General features: G+C 39.0%; 1 protein-coding gene across 3 annotated transcripts; it reads right to left on the minus strand.

Annotated features, from left to right (window-relative positions):
• Positions 1 to 405: 405 nt before the first annotated feature.
• Positions 406 to 12,042, minus strand: tlx2 (T cell leukemia homeobox 2). Of its 3 annotated transcripts, XM_085469651.1 has the most exons (5): positions 10,832 to 12,042; positions 4,538 to 4,750; positions 3,715 to 3,952; positions 1,274 to 1,454; positions 406 to 793 (listed from the first exon to the last, which is right to left on the minus strand). In XM_085469651.1, the coding sequence occupies exons 1-5, from the start codon at positions 11,340 to 11,342 to the stop codon at positions 782 to 784; spliced, it is 1,155 nt and encodes a 384-aa protein (XP_085325777.1). In that variant the 5' UTR covers positions 11,343 to 12,042; the 3' UTR covers positions 406 to 781. The 3 variants fall into 3 exon arrangements, with proteins under 3 accessions (XP_085325777.1, XP_085325769.1, XP_085325785.1); XM_085469643.1 differs by having other exon boundaries at positions 406 to 1,454; XM_085469659.1 differs by lacking the exon at positions 4,538 to 4,750 and having other exon boundaries at positions 406 to 1,454.
• Between the last annotated feature and the right edge of the window lie 11,262 nt (positions 12,043 to 23,304).

Consider the following 23,304-nt stretch of genomic DNA (forward strand, 5'->3'; position numbering starts at 1 on the left):
CATTTGGCACAGGCACAGCTCGTACTTTCTCATGTACTCTCATTCTAATTTGAGCTGGCATCGGTTTTCAAACCTTTTATTTATCCAGGGAGGCTTTTGCCGAGCACGCTTGCTGTTTTTTCGGCAACGCCCTGCTTCACGTTCACACATGGGAGCTGTAGTCATCAGTTTTTATGGATAAAAAAAGGTATTGCTCTGTCCTACTCATACAGTTTGATGGTATCTTACCTTTGGGTGGTTTGAAACTTTAATGTGTAATCATAGCCAATTCCCATGAGGCTAACTACATCCCTAAAATCATAAAGTATTATTGCACAGTTTTCATAATGGTGACAAACAACAACAGGAAGTGAGTGAGGGAACCCAACAAGACAATAAGAGGCAAGAAAAACGGAGAGGTTTGTCATCTTTTCAAAAAGTCACAATATTTTTTAATATAAAACACCTTTAAATTCGACATAATGAGGAATCCGTGATCAGGGCTTTCACCAATCCACTACCATTTGAACACTGCAGTTGGGGAGGAGATCCACCTTGGCAGCCGCTGACTTCAATGGTACATCCGAGTTCACACAGAAAAGGGTTGAAACATGCATTTACTACATTGTTACAAAGTCAAAAGCGAAAACACGAGGTCTCTTTTTGCCATTATTGGCAAAGAGTCTCTCTGCCACCTTGTGAGGGATCCAGAGGCAAAAGAGGGTACAGTCTTGACAGTTGGGCATGTACAGAGGTGTCCATTTGTTTCCTGGCACTTAGGGATAAAGTGCCCTCTTCTCTTTTAGACCGACAGCTGAAGGGAGAGCGGAAACTTGGTGTAAGGCAGGAAATTACTCAACATGCTTTAGATATTTAAGATAACAGTTTTAGACTTGCTTAGTTTTGACAAACATCAATGTAAGTGCGGCTCCTGTGCTGTGAAGTCCGCAAACAGTGTTTTGCAGGTCTGGTCAGTAACCGATAGCTGTGTCTTTCTCTCTACAGACTCTTCCCCACCATGTTGCTGGTAACGATCAATGAGTGAATAAGCACATTGTCCATTATTTGATTTGATTTTTTTTCCAAAGTAAGCATCCTGCATCTATGATATCCCAAAATGGTTCTGAGTTTTTGAATGTCAGTCTTGGAAGAAATTCCTCTCTTGTGTCCATTCACACTCACGACACTTTGATCAAGACATTCTGTTTTCTCCCCTTCCTTCCCTTTCTCTTCTAAACACACACACACTCACACACGCTCACACTACAGATGCTACAGAGGTGACGGAGGTCACCTTATTGTCTTCTGCCCAGGGCTGCAGGTTCTGCAGGGCGTAGAGGGAGGAGTTGTGCAGGCAGAGTGGGTCCGGCTGCAGTGGCTGGCTCAACGTCTTCTGGAAAGCTTCCTGCTGAAGTTGCAGCATCAGCCGGTTGGCCTGCTGCCTCTCAGCCTCCCTCTCCTCTGCAGTCTGTCTCCTGGGTGAAAGGAGGAGACAAAGGAGAGCAAAGAAGGATTTAAGACCAATATAATGTTTCTTTTTATGGCGATTGTACACAGTATCGACTTGTACCACGTGCCAGAGCGTTTTAGCAGTGTGCTATGCTTTAATAAAGAAACAGTGGGATTCTCTCCCTCCTTCTTTCTTTACTTTTTAAACAGACACCATATGTAGAATAGATCTGCAATTCTGTATTAGGTGCTTCTGTTAAAATTTTCCTGGATAAGTTAGCATATCCAGGGCTCATTTATTGTCATTTCTAATTGACAAAACCAAGAAAAAGCTGGCAGTCTTTGGTACTGGTGGTGAAGAATTTCAATCATATGCTGCAATGCCTGAAAATAACAAGAAAAAAAAATATATAGAGACATATATATATAGTAAAAAGCCACTGATCAAAGAAGTCAAAGGAATCAAGGGGAAAAAAAGCTTTTAGCGATCAGATGAGATTGCAAATTTCATAATAAATCATGTGGATTTGCAAATTGCCTGTTTTTTCTTCTGTCTTTGTACTACACCTGTGCCAGATACTCCTTCTGCTTTTGGCTACACGACAGCTGATCAAGATGAGTGACAGGTGTTGCTGAAGGAACGTGACTAATAGAGGGGGAAGACATACAAAGCACTTCCTGCCTCAAGGTGAAAAGTTGCATCTGTTTCTTTTCTTTTCAAAGAAACGACTCCGCACATCCTGTATATGCGCTGTGCTGATATCAACATTTGCTGCATTGAAAAGTCATGCGTCTTCCTAAAAAAAACAGCCTGTTTTGTAGCGTTTATGTTGGAAAACCTCCAGAGTGAACTGGTGTTTTAGTACTCAACAAAAATTACACTTCTATTTCAATTTAAATAGTGAATGTAAATACTTTTGGCAATTTACTTGAATTACTTTACAAAGGCAAGCATATCTATAAACAGTGGAACATTTTACTCTATCGGTCTTGAAAATTTCTTATTACCATAACAGAATAATTCATGGTGATTTATTTACGGACATTTGGAAATGATATGTTAAACAACATGTAATAAATGTTCAATTCTCTTAAAAATATAAAGCAAAATACAAATGGCAGCTAGAAATCACCAGCATAAGCACACCTCTAAAAACACTCTTTCAAGCACGCCAACCTCCATCCATTAGCCACACATTATTGTTAACAGCATTATCATAATCTAATTCCCTGGCTGTTGATTTGATCATCCTCTTGTTACTCGCGTAGTCGTCACACAAAGACATCCCTCATGCTCATCCTATCAGGTGCACACTACAGGGAAATGGCATAAATCTCAGCAAAAGTAGGAAATCAGAAAAGCGAGTTAAGCCAATTCCCTTGTTACTCGTGACATGCCGTTCAGTCTGCTGTTTATTTTAAGCAAATTCATTTTTACTGCACTTTGTAGTGGAAACTGTGCATTAGCATTTTATGGCTTAAGGACATGATTGCTGCAGGTTTTTTTTCTTCTATAAATGCATTTTTTTAAGAAAATGTAAATGAACATCCTTAAACCAAAATTCTATATTATACTTTAATTTACAACAAAGAAGGCAGTGATTTTTAACTGTTTTCTTTAACTTTTAAATAGAAAATCATTCGAAAAAGCTTTAAAGCCATTTACACATAAAAACCCTTAGGGTAATGACTTAAGGTAATTTAGCTGTGTGTAATATGCGTTTGAAATATGTATCCTGCTCCTTTAACAAGGGGCAGGGCATCATAATTTGATTTCCTACTCATTTACTTTCAAATGGCTATAAACAACAGTTAGAATGAAGTGAATGAGTGTGTGTTTTTTTCATGGACTCGGCAGTCAATTCCTCCTGTGAGTGTTTCAGTATTGCTTTGGACAGCAGGTTTCTAAAAGGCCTTTCAGGAGGCTCAGGAGTAATTGTGCTTGGTCAAGTGAACTGGCCTCAACTGGCAGCTAAGCTAAGCAAAATAAGTGTTGTACAACTCCTTCAATGCAATGTGGGCCATTTTACTTGTCTTCAAAGTAAGACACCAGTAAACATTTTTGGACGCAAGTGTAAAACAGAGACACATTCTGTAATGTCAGTTTGTGGGACAAGAAGATTTGTAATTCTGCGCAAACATCCTGTCCTAATGAAGTCAAAAACCATCAAGGCCTGTTTGTTTTGCTTAAGTATATAGTGGGATGCAAAAAAAGAGCAAGACGTGACACGTAGAACGGAGAACTATGTTACTTTAGCATCCAATAACACCCTGCTGCAATCTTACCGCCATTTTGTCCGCCTGTTTTGAAACCAGGTCTTAACTTGTGCATCCGTCATCTTCAGCGCCTTAGCCAGGGTGGCACGCTCGGCCGATGCCAGGTACTTCTGTCGGTGAAAACGTTTCTCAAGCTCACAGATCTGCACCCGGCTGAAGGAGGTGCGAGGCTTTTTCCTCTTAGGTGGCGTCCGGTTCTGGTACGGGTGGCCGATTCGACGGGTCACAGAAAAGGGCGAGAGGGCAGCTGAAAGAGGGAGGAAAAAGAGGATTAATTTGTCTGATGAGTGTTTTAAATTTGTAAAATTCTAGAGATTTAACATGAATGCTTGATTGGTTACTTATTTCCATTTCTAAGCTGGAGTGACCTGTTCTTCTGAATTATAAATGCATTTCCCCTGAGGATTTATTTCTATAGACTCATAAACCTAGCTAGCTTTCCATTCCTTGGTAAGATAAAAATTATTGTTCATTTGCTGCTAACTGAAAAAAAAAAGCTATGATGTTTGGGGAGTCTTAAGAGATGGCCTAGAAGCTGCCAACTGAAGAAGATAACGTCACTGCCACATTTTCCATTTCTGAAGAGCACGCTGAGATGTGCAAACAGAAAATCCAAGGAAAAAGTAATTGAGGCAGAAGTAGAAAAATGGTATGTGAATTATCACTTCAAAATTTAAAGTGCTAGAGGATAAAGACGTGAAAAATACTGACGCATATTAAGATTTCAAATGCTGTTTTAAATCCAGTTTATACTTTCTGGTGGCACACAATGGTGGCTCTTAACAATTAGCTACAGGTGAGGTTTTTTGGTGGGGGAGAGGGGGTGACTCACCTGGGCAAGCACCCTTTGGAAAAGGATAGTCTGCTAGAAGGCCATTGCCGTCTCGCAGGTGGGCAAGCTCGGGGTAATAACATTTGGCTAATGTCTCCACCGTGCTCCAGACAGGGACCCTGCCGATGTCTCCCTTGGGGAGAGGACAGAGGGATCCGGTGGCCCCCGGCCCCCCTGTGGCCTCTCCAGCTCGGCTCTCCTCTGCCTGCTCCCCTAAAGGAAAGGGAGACACAGTGAGGTCCCGCATCTGGAGCACAGCAGCAGCTGCCGCCGGGCGGGCACCGACGCATAGCAGCTAATCACATGAAGGGGCCTAAATGATGAACAGAGTCTACTTTAATGCCATTTGCTTCTAGTCTCTTAAGTTAGCATTTGGAGATCTTTAGCTAAGAAATGAGATATATGCCATTCAGAAAAAAAATAAGTGACATCTAGCAGGATTACACAGATAAATCAAGCCCTGGCTGACCAATCAAAAACCTACAGCCAAGGTCATCCTCTGACAATGTGATGAAGCTCCATAAGTACTATTCACAGACCTACATAATATAATATAAGCCTAACAAAACACAATTTCTGAAGGAAAGTAGATTTTGGTGGGTCTTTTTTCATCACAATAATTGCATTTAAAAAATATTTGATATTTGCAAAATGTCTTGGAGCACAAACATGAAGCGTGTGTCATTACAACTCAAGCAATAACCTCAATTTGCAATTGTGTAACTTCTTGCACAGTGACATCATTTTTTGCAGAATAGGCTGTCATAAACTTTACACGCATTACTATTTAGAATATAGACACTTTATAATAAATGCTATTTCAAAGTATTGTTGTATTGTCTTACTTTGTCTCTTGTCGCTTAGTCACTGTTCCTTCTCAAAAATATAAACTGCAGTTTTGCACTGTAAGGGTGTACATTGTGTTTTTCTTCACTTTCTGCCTCAGTGCCTCGTGGTTCTTTTTCAACTGCCGGGTATTAATAACAAGTTATCTTCTTGCATCATAAAATATCTATGAATCCTGTCTATTTTGTCAGCCATGGGTAAACAGAAGATCGATAAATGTAATGAGATCGTTGGCCATAGATCCACTCCCAGGCCACATTCTCATTCTGAATGGAAATCAGCAGAAGAAAAGAGAAAAAAAAATACTTTCTGTCTTCTCTCCTTCTCTCTCTATCTCTATGTCATCCGTCCCCAGCAAGCTGTTTTGCCTGCTGTCTTACAGGGTGTTTATTTGTTTTTGTTTTGTCAGAAAAGCTCACCAGGAGCCAAAATGAATATGAAAACATCTGCATAGGTGTCCCCTCAGGGTTACGTGCTGCTCCTGCTGCTGCTCCTCCTGCTGCTGCTGTTCTCAGAGTTTTCAGCGACTTGAAAATTCATTTGCTATACAGACGATGACAATTTGGATGTAAAATAGAACATGAAGTTATTACGCACTTGGCAGTCATTTCAAGGGAGCCGCCAACGTCCCCTGATGGTGCTGAACATGAGTGGCAAATTGAAGCGTACACAAACAAATGATTTGTAAAGTAAAGATGAATAGCTACTATGCACTGTTACGGTAGGTCACATAAAGTTAACATCACGTAAGTGCAAATTAGTAGCACAGATTTAGTGTCTGAAGTGAAAATGTGCTACAGTTATTGGCTTTCGCATGGATTTATAGTGACCATGACCTCTTCGTTCCCTCTCATTATTATTTTTAATCTTCTATGTTAATATTCTTATAACAATTTCACGTTATGTGCTGCTCTGATGCTCAATAATAATAAAAAATGGTAATTGTACCCCTCCAATATTCCTTTTGGGACTTAGACCGGCATCTGTAGTATTTAATCACGAGTTTCTAATGACAAAATCCCCAAGATATTTCTATAACACTACTATAGGTGCTCACAATGGACTGGAGCACCTCCACAGTCCTTAATACTGAATTATACGGCCCTTATTGGACTTCATAGTGTGTATCTAAATCTCCTGTAAAGCCACATTCTTACAGTAACTTTAAAGTGGAGTCTTAAATGTACAGCACATATGTTAAGCAACATATCATTTTTGCTTTTTGTGTCATTGCCCAAATCTATTTGGAGCTTTATGGGTCCCACAGAGAAAGCAAGCGTGCCTGTTGTTGCTCCCAGCGGCAGGTCTGGCTAACTAATACAGCATTAGATGGCTATTTCAGGCCATCTGTGGGCTAAGTAATGGGCCAGGCACATACAAGCACGTTCAGAGGCAACCTAACATGCAGCAGCACCCTTTAGACCTGACAAGTACAGCAAGGCTTTGCTTTACAGTGTGCAAAATCCTGATAAATATATGATCCAGTGGTGTGATACCCCACCAGACATGTTTAATGCTTTTTTTTTCTTTGGTTTTACTCCATATGCCTTCAGGTTTGTTCATTACTATAATTATCGAGACTGTGAACTGCAGTATAGAATCAAAATGAATTATGCAATGTGCTGGATTTTAAGCCAAACCAATTAAGAATGCCCTTGCTCAATTGCATCAGTGAGTCGGTTAGTTTAGAGACAGTCAGTGTAAACTAGCTGGATGTAACTGGATTATAAGTAATATGTTACAAATAATAGTACCAAAAATTAAAGCCATATGGAATAACAAATATACTAGTCAAAATTTTATACATCTGAAATATATCAGAAATACTGATGGCAGTAATTTGTATCTGGAGAAGAATACCACTCCTGTACAGATTCCAAATGTAAGGGTATAATAAGTCCCACGAGCTTAGAGCTTCCACAATTAGGAAATGAGTTATTAAATAAAGCTGTAAAACATAATTATTTTTCTAATAATTAATTGTTTTCCTATAGCTCGGAAAACAGTTAAGCAGTCTGTATGTGGCCATTATCCCCAACAAAAAAGCGATCATGTAAGTGTTCCCATGAAACAAAGAAAATGAAAAGAATCACCAGCAACCAAAAATAAATGCTGCAAAACACATTGCACATTTTGTTCCCCCTCTTCATCAAATGGAAAAGAAAATGGGTGCGAATGCTAAATCTGTTGCCTGGATAACACAATTTAGCATAAGCATATCAAAAAATAAAATGCTACCGTGGAGAATATGTTTGCCATAATAAAACCACTTATACTTAATAACACTTCCCGGTGACAGCGCCTCCCGTCCCCACGGCGGATATTACCTTTGTAGCAATCTAATAAATATATCCGTGAAGGATTCTAAAGGGGATATTGAAATATAACATGAACATATATTGCTATTTATTACACTATACGCAACAAAAAGCAGGGATACTGTCTTTTGTCACACGGAAAATCAGGCCAGCGTGGAAGCAAAAGGGCAGGAGCGGGTTCAGCTCTGAAATAAAATCACATTTTTTTCGGCACTGCTGCCATTTACACCCAGACACAGATATACAGGAGAGAAAAGGCGCTTTAATTATATTTCTTTTATTTCTGTTAGGTGGTCTACAGTGAAAGACGCTGTATTATTGCTCTGTTTATTGTCAAAATGTCCAAACAATTCAAAGAACATATTATTATGTACTTTGATCCTTCATCAAAGATGACAAATTTCTGTTAGATTATTATTAGTAGTAGTAGTAGTAGTAATCACTAGTGGTAAAAGGCTTGGTTTCTTAAAATTAGTACATATTTTACTTGACATTTTGTGCTGTAAAGCCCAATTTTCATTTCACTATCCATTATATTTTTCTTCAGTTACTAACTAGTCTTAATTTTCATTACATATTATTGTGCTATGTTTTATGTTATTAATGTATTATTTTTTAATTCGTTTCTGACGTAAAAAAAATAATAATGTGAAAAAAATAACATTACAAATAAATCTTGAACCCGTATATAGACGGGTTTGTTTATTTTTTTGAGCAGAGTACATTGAAAAATAAAGGTGGCTACTGTTAGCCTCCGACTACTACTGATGCTGTTGCTGCTATAGTTGTGCGTGTGTACTTTTACGCACGGTGCGGCTTTATGTATGATTTTATTCTTCTCTGGTTGATTTTTGCCTACATGTTCAGGAACAGCAGATGGAAAATAGCAGCTAGCTAACCCTGGTGAACTTATTTTAATTCTTCACTCGTCCTTCAGAAATAAATAAAAATAAAATAACACATAAATTAGTTGCAATAAAATAGCCTGACGCACAACATTTTAGGCCTGTAAGCGCTGAGTGAATACACAGAGGAGTGGGTGACCACCAAGGATACATCAGTAGGCTACATGAAGTGTATCTTTACAGATGGATAAATGATGCCCCTATAACCCGTAAATCTTTTGCGACAGTCCAATTCAGCTTACTGTGATTAATAACACGAGTTTGTGCCATGTGGGAGGCATCCCGGCGTGAAAAATGAGAATCTATTGTCGAAGTTAACAGGTTTCGTTTACATCTCTGCAAGAAAAAAAAGAAAGAAATCCTGCCATGAATGCCAGAGCTGGAAGCATTTGGCAACATGTTTAGCTGTTTAAATCTGCACGGGACCGTTTTTCTCCTCCGGTTTCAACTTGGAAGGCGAAAAGGAAAAACAAGAAACAAGGAGAAACATTTAAAACGGTGCTCTATCCATCAGGATAGATGATAGTCCATTTGATTTACGGCCTTTTATAGGAAACAGAGCAGGCTAAATCTGGAGTGTTTGTGTGTGTATATCTGAATGTGTGTGTGTGTCTGCGCGCGCGTGTGTGTGTGTGTATGTGTGGATAGTGCTACTGTAGCTGCTGCTGTAGCTGTTCCTGCTGCTGGTGATCTTTGGCTGATCAATACAGAGGAAAGATATAAGCTGCGAAATAATTACAGCGACACAAAGCTGAGAGAAATTAAACGAGGGGCCCTCGGTGACTATGAGTAAAATTGATAAGCCTATTTACACTGTATCTTTTTGCAGATGACATATCGTCCCCCGGTATTTAATAATTAATCAGGTAGAAAGAACTGAAGAGTGAATATTTAATGCATGGAGAGGAGGGGGCGTGCGCGCGCAAATCCATGATGTTCTTCCTTTATAGCAATGAGGTCATGAGAAAAATATAAGCTGAACCACCCCTCCCCCACCCAAAAAAAGAAAACAGAGAACGCAGAAATCGTTTTTATGAAATACGTTTACCTATCTCAGCATATTCCATTAAAATTTTATTGGCAATCGTTTTTTTTTTTACCATTTTCTCACTGAGAATTATCTTTCGTATGTTTTTCATATAATTTATTATAAACAATATATAGTCGTTATACTAGAAAAGAACTTATCTTCAATTGCATTACATTTCATTATTTAAATAAGCATACATATAATATTTAATTAAGTAAAGCAAATATCTCATTTTGGATTGAGAAGGAAACAAATAAAAAAACGATGTCAGCCTTTAAGTAGCATGTGATTCTGATAGTGTTGAAGGGCGTGTGGGGTTTTGGGAACAAAAATGGCTGCATGTGTTTGCAGACACCTGAATAAAAAACATAGGCAGGAATTATGTAACTCATCGTGGGTATTAAAAGCCCAAATGGCACAAAAATCGACTTCGGTGAATTTCATTTTTAAGGAAAAAAATAAAAGCAGCTGGTTCTGAAAGAAGTAAAATTGGAAATAAAAACTACAAATTAAAAAAAAAAACCCCACTGAAGTCTACATATAGTCTGCTAGAGTAAGTCTGCAAGCAATATTGTAGCTGTTGTCCAATTATAGCCTAATTTACTCAGTTCAAATAATAATAATAATAATAATAATAATAATAATAATAATAATAATAATAATAATAATACATTCTTGTTTAGAATTTAACATGTCATATATTGTTACTACGGTGACTCATCTTCTTGCTTTCTCAATTGGCTCTTCGGGAGAGGGGGGGAAAAATCATTCATCCTCATGAAAAAACGGGGGACGTCGTTATCCGTCATCCGCTGTAAATGGAGAGTGATGGTCCAATACTGATTCATCAGCATGTCCGAGTCAATTTCTCCACTCGTTTATCAGGCTGCCCTTCCAGCATAATAAAACTGACTGTGTGCGCATATATGATTCGTTATAGATTACAACCTAAAGATGAAATCATCAGCGCCACTTTGTTGAGCCATTGTAGGCCCACTTCACGCTTCGTCGGTCGGGGGTTGTTTTCAACACAAGTGTTAGTAAATTCATAATTTCCTCTTTAGTGGCTGTGAGGAAAATATTCACTTTTTTGGTGGTAAATAACGAGGTCTTGCTTTCTGACCTACTATGTCTGTGTTCATGAAAAACATTAAACTACAAGTGTTGTGGGACCAGGATAAGATTTATTCTTTACCTGTTAATCTGTCCTTGGCGAATCTTCTGCTGCTTTCCATCCACGGAAATGTGAAGTTTGCTGCATTCCCCATTCCCATCCCCGGCATCGAGGGGATGCCGGGTCCGATGCCCGGTGGATGCGTCGATGGGGGTGGATGAGGAGCAGCAGCGGCGGGTGGCGGTGGCGGAGGCGGCATGGGCCTGTGCGCCGGCACCCGAATTACCCCACCTGCACCTCCAGAGTTCACGTTAACGTTCATGTTCATACTGACGTTCATGTTCATGTTGACATTATAGGAGCCGGCTAAACCCGCCGCTGCTGCCATGGAGCAGGCCGGGTTGTAGACGCTGTTGTACCCATTGCTGTAGACATTAGAGGCCAGCGCGTAATCCGGGTCACCGGTCCGGTTAGGGAGCATGCAGCCGCTGGACTGGTCCGAGCTGTTGAGGATCTGGTCGATGCCGAAGCTGATGGGTTCATGCTGCTGCTGGTGCGTCTGGTTCACCTCCTCGATCCCAGTGTGCTCCATAGTTTTTGTTCTTAATGTGCTTGTCAGTATATTTTATCAGCGCACGGATGTGTTTTTGACATATAGCAATTCACGCCTTTGGAAATGAAGTATTTGGATGTAGTCTGCAGTGGTGAGCTTTTTTTTTTTTTTTTTTTTTTTTTGCTTTCGAGCATCGACACGGGCCTGTTCTACTCCCAGGAAACCAATAAGGTGTCCAGCGCTATCCAAAATCTTCCCATTATTTTTTGTCCAACAGTGGGATCGGGTGTTCCCTAAATTAAATGCCTATCCGTCGGACTAAGAAATACCGTATCCATCTTTAATAGCGAGTTCTTTCCAAGTGAATTAGATACAAGGCAGCTTTACAACAAGAAAAACAGCCGATAAATGCCAAATGGCTATCCCGAGTAGCCTACTTACTGAGAAAAATCCGAGATTTTGGGGGGAGGCACCTCTCTAGAGAGACTTGATGCGCTTTGTTCGCCTACTCGGGCAAAGACGATCCATACGCTGGGGTCACGATAGGATAACCAAAGCTCGTCGCATCAAAATGGAGCTGAAGACAAAACAAAACAACCCCGAAGAAGCGAAACGAAGCGCTGACCTCGCAGGCGTGTTTATTAATTGGAGGGGAGCGCGGAAGAGTGCTCTGTAGTGCTGCGTTTCAGCAGGTGAGACTACCCTCTGCGTAAAAGCTGCCATTCGGTCCTCCAGCCAACCCTCCTTCCCTCCCTCTCTTCTTCCCTCCCTCCTCCTCGGTAGGACAGTTGTTTTGCTCGGATGTCTTAAAGAAACCGCAGCTTTTTATTTTTTATTCAGCTCTTCTGGTTTCAAATGCAAGGTTTCGTGCATTTAGTGGAACTGAGGCCCGCGTCAAGTGGCTACTTTCACCTTAATGCTCCTCTACGTATCAGAGATTTGAGAACTATGCTAGGTCTTCAGGAATGATAATATTTTTTCAGTTTTAAGAAAGTAAATTATTTAACAAAAATCAAAATTGAACAACAGTGGGGGACAAAATCACAGGACAAAAAAAATGAACATTGCTGTCTGTGAACATAAACTAAAGATTTATGTAAACATTTCCCACAATAACATTATGAGCTTTGGTGAGTTTATGACAGCAAATGGTCTGATAATCATTATCTTTATGTTATGACCAAGGTTTTCAAATCAGTGCTCTCTGTTAGGATTTTATTCTTTCCCCAAGGAAACCTGCTGCTGGACATGATTTGGAACAGAACTTAATAGCAAGGGGACGCTTTAAGGAAAACAACAGTTTACTCTTCAATTAATCCTACTTTATGTGTAATCCACGAAGCCACTTAAACTGCATACACAGTGACACATATTCCGCCAGAGTTTGTTGGTACCATCATTTATCCATTATTCACCAATATTCTAACCAGTAGAAACGGACAGAAGATCAAAAGAAGTGACAGCGAGCTGTGTGGTATCTCCGCTGATTTGATGGCAGCTGATAGCAGTACAATTTATCCTAAATGAAACAACAAACTGTGAGCAAGTGTAAAGGTGCTTGTTGCGCGTTTGCGCACAATGAAGTCATAAATCTCAGATTTTGATGTGATCACTGTAGGCGCTGATCGTCTCATTCCAATACACACGATCACAAAGATAGATAGATAGATAGATAGATAGATAGATAGATAGATAGATAGATAGATAGATAGATAGATAGATAGATAGATAGATAGATAGATAGATAGATAGATAGATAGATAGATAGATAGATAGATAGATAGATAGATAGATAGATAGAATTAAACAAATAAATAGCAGATGGACAGATATCAAGAAGCCAAATGTGAAAAGCGGCGTTTCTGATTTGCACAAATTATTTAACCTTTCCCCGCCCGGAGCGACGACGTGGATCAGTCGGGTCTCAATTCAATAAAAATGAAAAATGGCTCATAATAAAAGCGCGACACGGGGAAAAACGAATTTAATATATCACCGTTTTATTACGCACTTATTTCACTTTCTGTGCGAATAAAGATATCTCTCAACTGCACAAGGTGGCTAGAGGGAAGCATAAAAATCAATTGTGTGAATTCGAGGCCATATCAATAACGGTGCGGGACGAGACCGGTGCGAGTGTAGCTGCTATTAGGCCTGTTTATATTTGTGCGTTACAATAAAATGAATAGGGACGGGAGGATGCACTGAGACTCGGATCAGCTTACTGACAAGGTAATTGGCCGTTTATGCAAAACCAGGAAGATCTATGGGCAGGAAGGCGGAAAATAATGTTTGCAAGCCACTTTGGGGTAACACATCTCTCCCTGTTGGTGATGTCAGCAGCTGTGATGTGATGTCTGATTGGGCGTCACCTTAAGTGACATTTCTTTTCTTTTTGGATACAGAGCATGCAGGGAATCCCATTTTTTCCATGTCCAGTAAATAGAAAATCTGATGTACTGATGCTCGATTTACAGAACTGTATCTAAAATTGCCGACTGCTCTATTGTTGCGCAACACTGTAATGTAGATTCAGACTTTTAAAAGGATGATCAACTTGTGTGTGGGGTCAGCGTTAGATGAATGCGTCCTATCACAAATTCTGAGTGATTATAATCTAAAACATTTGGAATTTGAGGGATCTGAGGGAAGCTGTTAGATCGCATATTCCGATTAGATCATAATAATAATAGTAATTAGTAGTAGTATTAGTAGCATTTACATTTATATTGATTATTTGACATCTCATTTCCGAAGGATTTTAAGAGACATAATCATGTTAAACAAAAGAGTTAAAGTGTAAACCTCTAATGTAGGTGTAATATCTGAGATCTCTTTATTGAGCTTGACAACCTGAGCCTGCTCAATAGGACACCAAGCGTCTTGTTTCATTATTCTCAACAATTTAGACTGCACACCATGATTAGCTCTCGTGTAAAATGAACGTATTATAATGAGACACCAGGGAGTTAAGATGGGGTTTTAAAACTTATCTGATGTCTAATGTGTAGTTTGGGACTCTTTAGATGGATCGAGCAACTTCTTATCCTGTGACCTGTAGCAGGGTTTCCTTCTACTTGTATACTTTTTTTATTATTTTCAATCCTTTAAATGGTTTTTTGATTTGTTTTAATTCTCTGGATTTTATTTTCTTTTGACATCCAAAGCACCAGGTTTTGAGCCATATCTTGCTAAATCTTATAGACGCATGACATAGCGCATTGTGAAACACTGTTGGGACTGTTCTCTGTGGACTCCATATTCTCTCTAGCTTCAAGTGCGAGTTAAAATATCTTCCTCTGGCCACACTTCCCACTTATATATATCTCCCAGTCTGCGAATCTGCGGTGGCAATTACCCAGTTTTCCAAAAGAGACTGTTTTTTCTTCCAATGTGCTACACCTGCAGAACGTCTTAAATTATTGTCGATTTTTGAATAAAGATCCCTGAACTTGTTTTGTTATTATAAAAATCTATAATAGGCCCATAGGAGGTTTATCTATAGGTTTTAAACGTAAACTCAACATGATGCTGTGCAGGTTTGCAATCAGCAGTTTTACTAATGCAATAAAACCCCATAGCCAATTAAGATACCCCCCCCCCCCCCCCCCCATCGCACACACACACACACACACACACACACACACACACACACACACACACACACACACTCAGACACGCACATCCCAACACACACAAACACATGTGCGCATGCACGCATGCTCTCTACTCTCTCTTAATATGAAAGCCCCTTGCTGACTTTGCCCAAAGGCGTTGTCTATGGTTGCCGGCTGTGCGTGATGAATCGTTATCTCCAGGCCATGTTGCTCGTCTGGGTAATAAAGTACCAGCAAAGCGGAGACAAAAGGAATTTGTCACAGTTGCCTCCCCGATATATTAGTGACCTATAGGCCGATTTAGCTCTCATTTGGGGGACTGAGGGAGCTGCACACTAAATTAAAATGAACAGAAGAGGATGATAAAAAAGACGCAAATGGCAAAGTTACGTATAAGCAAAGAGCCAAAGGATGCTCGGGCTTTGGGAGAGGACCGTATAGATCTCCTTCTGGGCTTACAAATTCATAATAATATACAACTAGCGGTATACTTTAGTTACAGGTAATCTTTCACATAATGCTCTAAGATTCATGCGAACCAGCTTTCCGTGCTGCAAGTGTTCAACGTTTTCCAATAGATTTCAGCCGGTCATAAATCTGGATTTGGCCTAATTCTCCAGCACTGAGGGGATCACAGTTCAGGCCTATTCTAAGTTATTATTTATATGTAATCCTTGAGGGGTTTTATTAACAGAACGTTGATAAGAAAGGAATACAAGACAAAATAAAAGTCACCAAACAGAAAAAGCTTAAGGTTAAATACTAGACACAATGTTACTTAAATTAAAAAAAAAAAAGTATAATTTTACCCAGTGAATCATCAACAAAACTTTCAGCAAATATCACTGGCTTTGTATCTTTAGATTGTGCTATGAATTTTTTTACTGTCCATGGATTTTTTTGTACAAAAGAACCCCACCCACACCCCTCCATTCACTTAAAGTTGGCTTCATTTTTCCATAAAACAACAAAAAACAACAAAACTAAGAAAAATTTGAGAGCACGTTGATAATTGTGAACATCTTCCTGCCTAGTTGACACCACACACACAAAACCTGCAGTTAACACAGGAAAAATTCACTAAGGACAAACACAGGCATCTCATAATGGATGTCTACCTGCCAAGTTATATGCTCTTCTCTTCCCAGTTTTGTTTGGTTCTCTGTTGCTATTAGGTTGAAATTCAGAGGAGACACACCTAGAAAAAATAACAAAGTCCAACTGTTAAAGGACTCATCCATGCATCAAGTTAAAAATTAAAATGCACTGTTCCAAAGACCTAAAAATATCATTATAAAATACCCATGAATTTTAATAAACTCAAAAGTTCAATACCACATGTTTATTGGAAACACATAGCATTACCACGGCACGTTTTGTTGTCTGTGAGAAGAACATGAGTTCTTCTACAAAAGCCTTTTCACAGTTACTTAATACAAGTATATTTGTCTGATTTGTCTGTATTTGCTTTACGTTTGGTGGTGAATTCTGCTGTTGCCCTTACCTTTACAGTTCAAGCCATATCAGTGATCAGCTTAGGCACATTTACAGATTTCTGATTCATAGCAAGACTACAGGCAAGGGTGTCTTGGTAGCCTTTGAGTGGGTTTAGTTCCCAGAGTCTTTTCTCCAGGTAGCGAGATAAATAAATGGACACCTGCACAAAAATCATATTTGGCCTCAATGCTAGCACCTTAATGATCTCTGAAAGTATCTAGAAATATATAACAGCTAGAGTATTTTGTGCTGCCAGGAGTCTTGTTTTATTGCAATTCAAAGTATACAAATTTGTGAATACATGGACAGAAATTGATCTTTTTCAGCCCAGAGTACATTCAAAGTAAAAGTTACTTGTGCGTAGGTACATTCTTGGACAAATGCCTGCTAACACTTGGCTGCTGTGTGCCCACAAATTTTAAACCACACCAACATGGTCGGATATTTGAAAAACTTCTTTGATATGACAACTTCCTATCTAGAAATAGTTTAAAGAAATGGGTTTCTGAAGACAAGAAACAAGAGGTTAGCCTTGTGCTGTTCCATCTCTTTTCATTTTAGATCAAAAATAGTTCGTTTGACAGTTTTGTGTGAGTTTCCAAAGGGTAGCAAATCTGACCTGACACCACTTATCCTTGACCTCAGGCTTGACTTTGACTGTATGGAATTAAGTATCAGCTAACTTAATTAATAATCAGTCTCTCTGAAAGCATTGCCTTGCATGACTAAATAGACAGTGGATGGGAAGTATGGAAATACGCTAATGGAACTTGTTGAAATCTTGCATGTCTGCACCAATTTCGAGCTCGTCACACTGGTAACCTTGAAAATAAAGGTTTCCAAAAATGTGGAATTATGTAAAAATGTCTGTAAGTAAGTCTAAGATTTTTTTTTCAAAATATAGCTATTAATTATAGTGCCTTAATGCAGCCAAAAACTGAAAAGTAAAAATAAGTTGTTAAATCTTAGGAAACAAAGTGTAAAAATATTGGTTCCACGTGGGGCACAAACCCTGGTGTCTTGAGTCAAAGTCTTTGGACATAAAAGAAGAAGCAAAAAGCCACAAGAATAGGATATACCCATAGAACCCTGAATCATGTCACTCTCCAGTTACAAAACTGTGGTGCAATAACTATGCTGTGATCCGCAGACGGTACTGAAGGTGTAGAATTCAGGCTTGAAGAGGGTAATGTACTTGTGCTTTTTTCCAAACACTTACAGGAGCCTCACAGAAACAGAGAAGCAGAAGAATTTCATAGAAAAATATTTCAGGTTTTCTGTGGACTTGTTTTTGCACTCATGCCCACTTGATACATGGAGAATTATAACGTATTGACTTTACTGTCTAAAAGATGGTACATATTAAGGTATTTTTTTTATATAAAATGCATGAACTGAGAAGTCCTCTTGGCTCCATGAGCTGTGACAGAAGTATTAATCAAAGTAGATGAATGCAACTGCTTATATTTTCTTAAATTTATTTTCCAGGATATCTAACTGGATTAAATATGTCTCTATTAAAGCTAAGAGCTATAAAGTTGTTGTTGTTGTTGTTGTTGTTGTTTTTTAGAAATATAAAACAATCATTCTACTTAGTAAAATTGAACCTCTACAGTATTAGATTGTTCAAACTTTTCACTGGTTCCAGACAGTGACAGGTTTTACTTTTGGCAGCCAGGGTTGTTTACTCACACGAAAATCACTTTCATTTTCTGTTTTGGTAATATCGTTAAGTTATGTTTGCAATCTGCAGGTTGTGTTGGGTTTTTTTTGCTGAGCACTGATGAGCCACATCCCCAGTTTTCAAAAATTCAAAATCCCATTTTCTGCCATAGGAACGACACCTATAATCACTAGTGACCCTCCTCGTGTTGCTGTAGCCATCAACCTTCATGGTGTTGAGCCTTTTATCGAGTGTAGACAAACAAGACTCAGCGACTCAAGAAACAACATCAGCATGTAGAGTGCAGCGCCACCAGTGTTCTGCTACAAATCACAGAACCCATAAAGAACCGTCATGTACGTGGAACCCTTTTTGTTGAGAGTGTAGGATTACATTATTCTGCATTTGGAGGGTTCAGTCCTTGACTCTTCGCCTCCCTCAGGGGAAAACCTGGCGCCTCATGCCCCTATCAGACGACTCAACTGGACTGAATGGAGAGGAGGAGGGGAGGAAGAGGGGAGTAAAACCAGTGAAAAAAGAGATGAGAAACCGCTGAAATACAGGCATGGGACTGGGAGGATGGAGGGATGTCATGTTTCTGCACTAGGCCTAAAAAAAGAATCGGGTAATTATTATTATTATTATTATTATTATTATTATTATTATTATTATTATTATTGTTGTTGTTGTTGTTGTTGTTGTTGTTGTTGTTGTTGTTGTTTTTATTGTTGTGATACATGTATTTATTTTAAAAGGCTAAACTGTATTTAATCTCTAAGTTTTTATGAAAAAAAAATCGACCCCTAAAAAGGTAAAATAGAAGCGATCATTTCATTACTGGACGTCAGATTTCTTGAGTTTATCTTTTTCTCCTTTCCTTTTAAATGCAAACCGATTCATTTTGCCCTTCTCAGCTGTTTGCCTCAGATAAACCTATCGATTAGACATCAGTTAGATTCCTAGCCAGGGTTTTATTGAGTAAGTTGGTGAACCTTAAAGTGAATTACAGGAACTGCTCTGCCCCTCCGGTGAACTATTTAGGTGAATCTAATTTACTTTGATAAAGACCATCTATTTTATTTACTCTGATCGCCATTTTCATCGAAGCTTTATTGTGAGACTGTGAGGGCAGAGTTGGTGGAGGTTTTTTCGGGAGGAAAGAAAATTAGGATTTTGAATTAGGATTCGATATTTACAGGTTTAAGCAGAAGAACAGAAAAAAAAGAAGAACAAAGCCGCAAGATTACATATTTATAAAATTATTATTACCTACCTGTAATTTTTTGTAAATGTGATCATATTCACTCAGTAAAACCGATAAAGTTTTTGTTATTATTATTTTTTTAATTTTATTTTTTGTGTGCAGGAGTAACAGAAATCTGCAATTTCCACGTGAGCTGCTACAAGATGTACGAGAAGACTTCTTTCCACTTCTCCAGTGAACCTATATAAAACGGAGCATCTTTTTAATTGACTAATTATGTTTTTTTCCCCCTTAAATAAATTATTTGAAATTATATTTGATTAGATGGATTAATAATAATGCAGGTACTGTGGGGAAAAATTAAGATTTACATTTTACACTTTAGATTCTTTTTTAATGGGAGGATAGAAATACGTGTTTTTCCTGAATGCTAATTTTGCAGTTAGCACAAACACACACACACACACACACACACACACACACACACACACACACACACACACACACACACACACACACACACACACAGATATATAAATAAAAGATAATATTTGGCCACAAAAACGTGACGAATCTCTGCAGGACAACCAGGATCAAACGTGATAAACAAACTGGACAGAGGTTGTTTGTCGTCCCCTTCATTCCCTGAGTCTACAGTCCAAATCCCGACTGCTCGGAGAGCCTGTTGTACACATGCGTCGTATTTAAGTGTAATTGGCCGTATCATTGGCTTTTGTCTTGTTTACAAAGCGGGCAACAGGAGCGGTAATTTAATTTCCGCCGCCGCATTGAAGAGCCACCAGCCGCCTGTCAGGGCCGAGCACAGCCTCCCCATCCCCGGGCAGCGGGTAGGCGAAAGACCCGGGGCGATTCTGAAGAGAGAGTAAGGGAGAAAGAGGAGGGGCGGAGGGTGAGGAGGGCGACATCTGCCTCACAATAAAAGTCAATATGAATGATATGCTGGGATGCAATGGAGGATGGACATGTCATTATGGCTTAAAAATATTTATACTGCTGTGACCAAGTGGTGACCAAGAGTGTTTTGCTTTTGATGAATGTACATTTTCTTTGTTTACCCGTTAGCTTCCAGTTGCACATATCTTCTTATCAATGGATTATTTCATATTAACATTATAGCAACATAAGATATACTAATTCGCTTTCATCGCCTTTAGATTATTTACAGATTATTTACAGATTATTTAAAGATTTTTAATTTTATCCGTCACTTGTTTTTTATTGTTTAATTTAAATGTAAGCTCACTCACGTCTTGTTTTTTTCCCCTCGCCACAAAATAATTTGAGTTAACGTGAAAAATTAACCTAAACCTACCTAACCTAGAATCCGAGACAGTATAACAGAAAAGGGAAGAATAAGATCAGGATATTACAACTGATGGATTTCTTTTTCTGATGACGATCAGCATTACCACCCTTTCCGTTATCATCACAGACTTTGTACAAAAAACTAGGACGAAGAAAGAAAGCAAAAGGGCAAAAGCACATTGACGCTCTTATGTGAAAGAGGAGCAAAGTAAAATTAAAAGCAACCGTGCCAGGTTCAAGTCTGGAAAAGAGGAAGCACTACTTACACTTTGTAAAAAAATAAATATATCAATAAATAATGATAATAATATACAAGAATTAAATTTAGACCACACAGCGGGCTGAAGTTGCTGATTTCACATTGGAGACATTTGGTGGTGTTTTTAGGACAAATTCAAATTTAATTGAGCACAGTATGAAGGGAATAAAAGGCTCTGCTACGCATTTAAAACTCAGACCTGTCTTTAAAGGTCATTTAATTTCTCATTTGGAAAAAAAAAAAAAAGAAAGAAAGAAAAAATCTTTATAGGGTTGATTCTTGTTTATGTTTTAGAAATTAAATAATGAATTTAAAAGGTTAAATTTGTTTGCAAGAAGAAAAAAAATAAGAAGCTTTTATAAATTAACTCTTTATTGGTATTAAACAAGTCTGGGGAAGAATGAACCATGTACCGAGCTGTGTGTGTTTGTTTACTAGACCAGCAGCGAGGGAGAGAGAGAGAGAGAAAGATGGCACATTAGGCCTGGGGGCACATCATTATTAGAGAGCCTGGCTTCGCTCCCTTTCTCTCCATTTCCATCTCCACCTCTCTCTCGCTCTCTCTTACTCTCTGCCTCTTCTTAACTCTACCAGACCCAATGCATCCAATCGCAGGGGTGGTCGAAGGACAAACAGAACGGCCATCGTGCGGAAGCTTCCGTACAGGGCAGCGCAGTTCCTGTTCTCTAATTAAACCATGATACAATGCAATATTCCTCTCCAAATATTCTCACATAAATTCATTTCACAACCCATTAAAGATACAGCGGGTGAGATCATTTACATCACAGTGTCCCAGTACAATACAGCATGATGCCGGCTTTAACAATGCCGCCAAATGTGCCAAGTCCCCCTGGTTGAACGGCAACCTGGTAGGCATTAACTCAACATAATGTCTCACAAATTAAAGTATTGCTGGGGCTACCACCATGGCGTCAGATAAATGTTCTCTATTAGGAGGCCCCAAGCTGTGCAGAAAACAATTGATTGCTTGTTTGTGTTTTCATATGGCATCCGTGAACATGCAGAGTGATGGATGAGAGCCCACCATCTCAAGTTGCTCTTAGTCGATTGCTATTGGTGACTTTTTTTTTCCTCCTCTCTTCTAATAGGAAAGTTAGCCAGTCTGCACACATACACCTTATATTCTCTTTATTGAGGCTGTAGGAAGACAGAGAGGGAGAGACGGTGCAAAGCGGGCTAATGGGAGTTGAACTTGGGCAGATGTAATTGCAGAAGGAGTAAGGTGTTAACTGCAGTTATGTTGACACTCCAGGACTTCTTCTCGTGTTTCTAAATGATGCCTGTGTAAGATTTTAGTTTGATTTTATACTTTTTTTGACAGTTTACATATATTTCTGGACGCGGTCGAATTCTGCTTCCAATCTCTGTTGACAAGGGTATGAAGTAAAGCTAACTGCTAAAGCTGTTTAGCTTTCTTTGCATCTTTGTGTGTCATTGTTCGGGATGCTAACGTTCAGTAGAAGTGCTGCTTAATTTATTAACCGTAGATCCCTCTTAAGGATAATTGTTTTCACACATGCAGCCCTGAATGTTTTTAGATCCTGCCTTATGAAATGCTTGGTCTGATTGAACACTAAACTGTATTTACTGTGCTGCTTTTCTGGTGCAACGTTTGTGCCTCCTGCACAACTAATCGGATGGCCCACTGACAAAGAAAAGAAAATCTTTCTGGTGTTCAGAATTTGTCTGAAGCAGACTATCTACTGGTGTGTGCCATAAATCAGATCAACTATAATGTTTCAAACTGATTCTTGAGCGAAGTCAGCTGATGACTCAGCTTTTTTCCTTTTCATACCAACTAAAGAGCACAACATTTCTGTCTAACCTAAGGAGCTAAACATTTTCAGCAGCAGTATCCAAGACAAGGGCAAAAAAGCCTCAATTTAGTCAAATCGCTTCTCAAGCAGAATGCAGAGAAAGGTCCAAAGACAAGTTGATGCACTGACTCAACAAAAACTACAACTCTTTACTGTAAAAATAGAACATGTAATTTATTGTTTTTCACAATATGCACCTAAATGCCAACAACCAACCAAGGAAGTAATAGCAAAAGGGTTTTAGGGCAGAGGTCAGAGTGATGTGCAAGTAGAGAGGGCACCTGGTTTTCATGTAGTACATGCCACACACCACATTCCCAGCTATAGCAATAAGTTACATTATTTGTAATCCTTATTTAAGTTACACCAAACGTTTGTGCACCCCTTATATTTGCACACTGACAGAAACGAGGCATTTTAGGTCCCTCCCTGTCCCATAAAGCCAACTTTCTTCTGCAGGTTGCAAACATACGGTTTGAACAGCATGTGGTTGTGACTTCTGACCATATTAAGGACATGCCATCTGTTTGACATCAGACGAGGTAGCGCTGGAGAAAAATGAACAGAATCATCTGGTTTCCCTATATTTATTCG

The sequence above is a fragment of the Copadichromis virginalis genome, linkage group LG2 (genome assembly GCF_057382275.1).
Source record: "Copadichromis virginalis isolate Kocher_CV1m ecotype Utaka linkage group LG2, C_Virginalis_male_GT1.1, whole genome shotgun sequence".
NCBI classification, from domain to species: Eukaryota; Metazoa; Chordata; class Actinopteri; order Cichliformes; family Cichlidae; genus Copadichromis; species Copadichromis virginalis.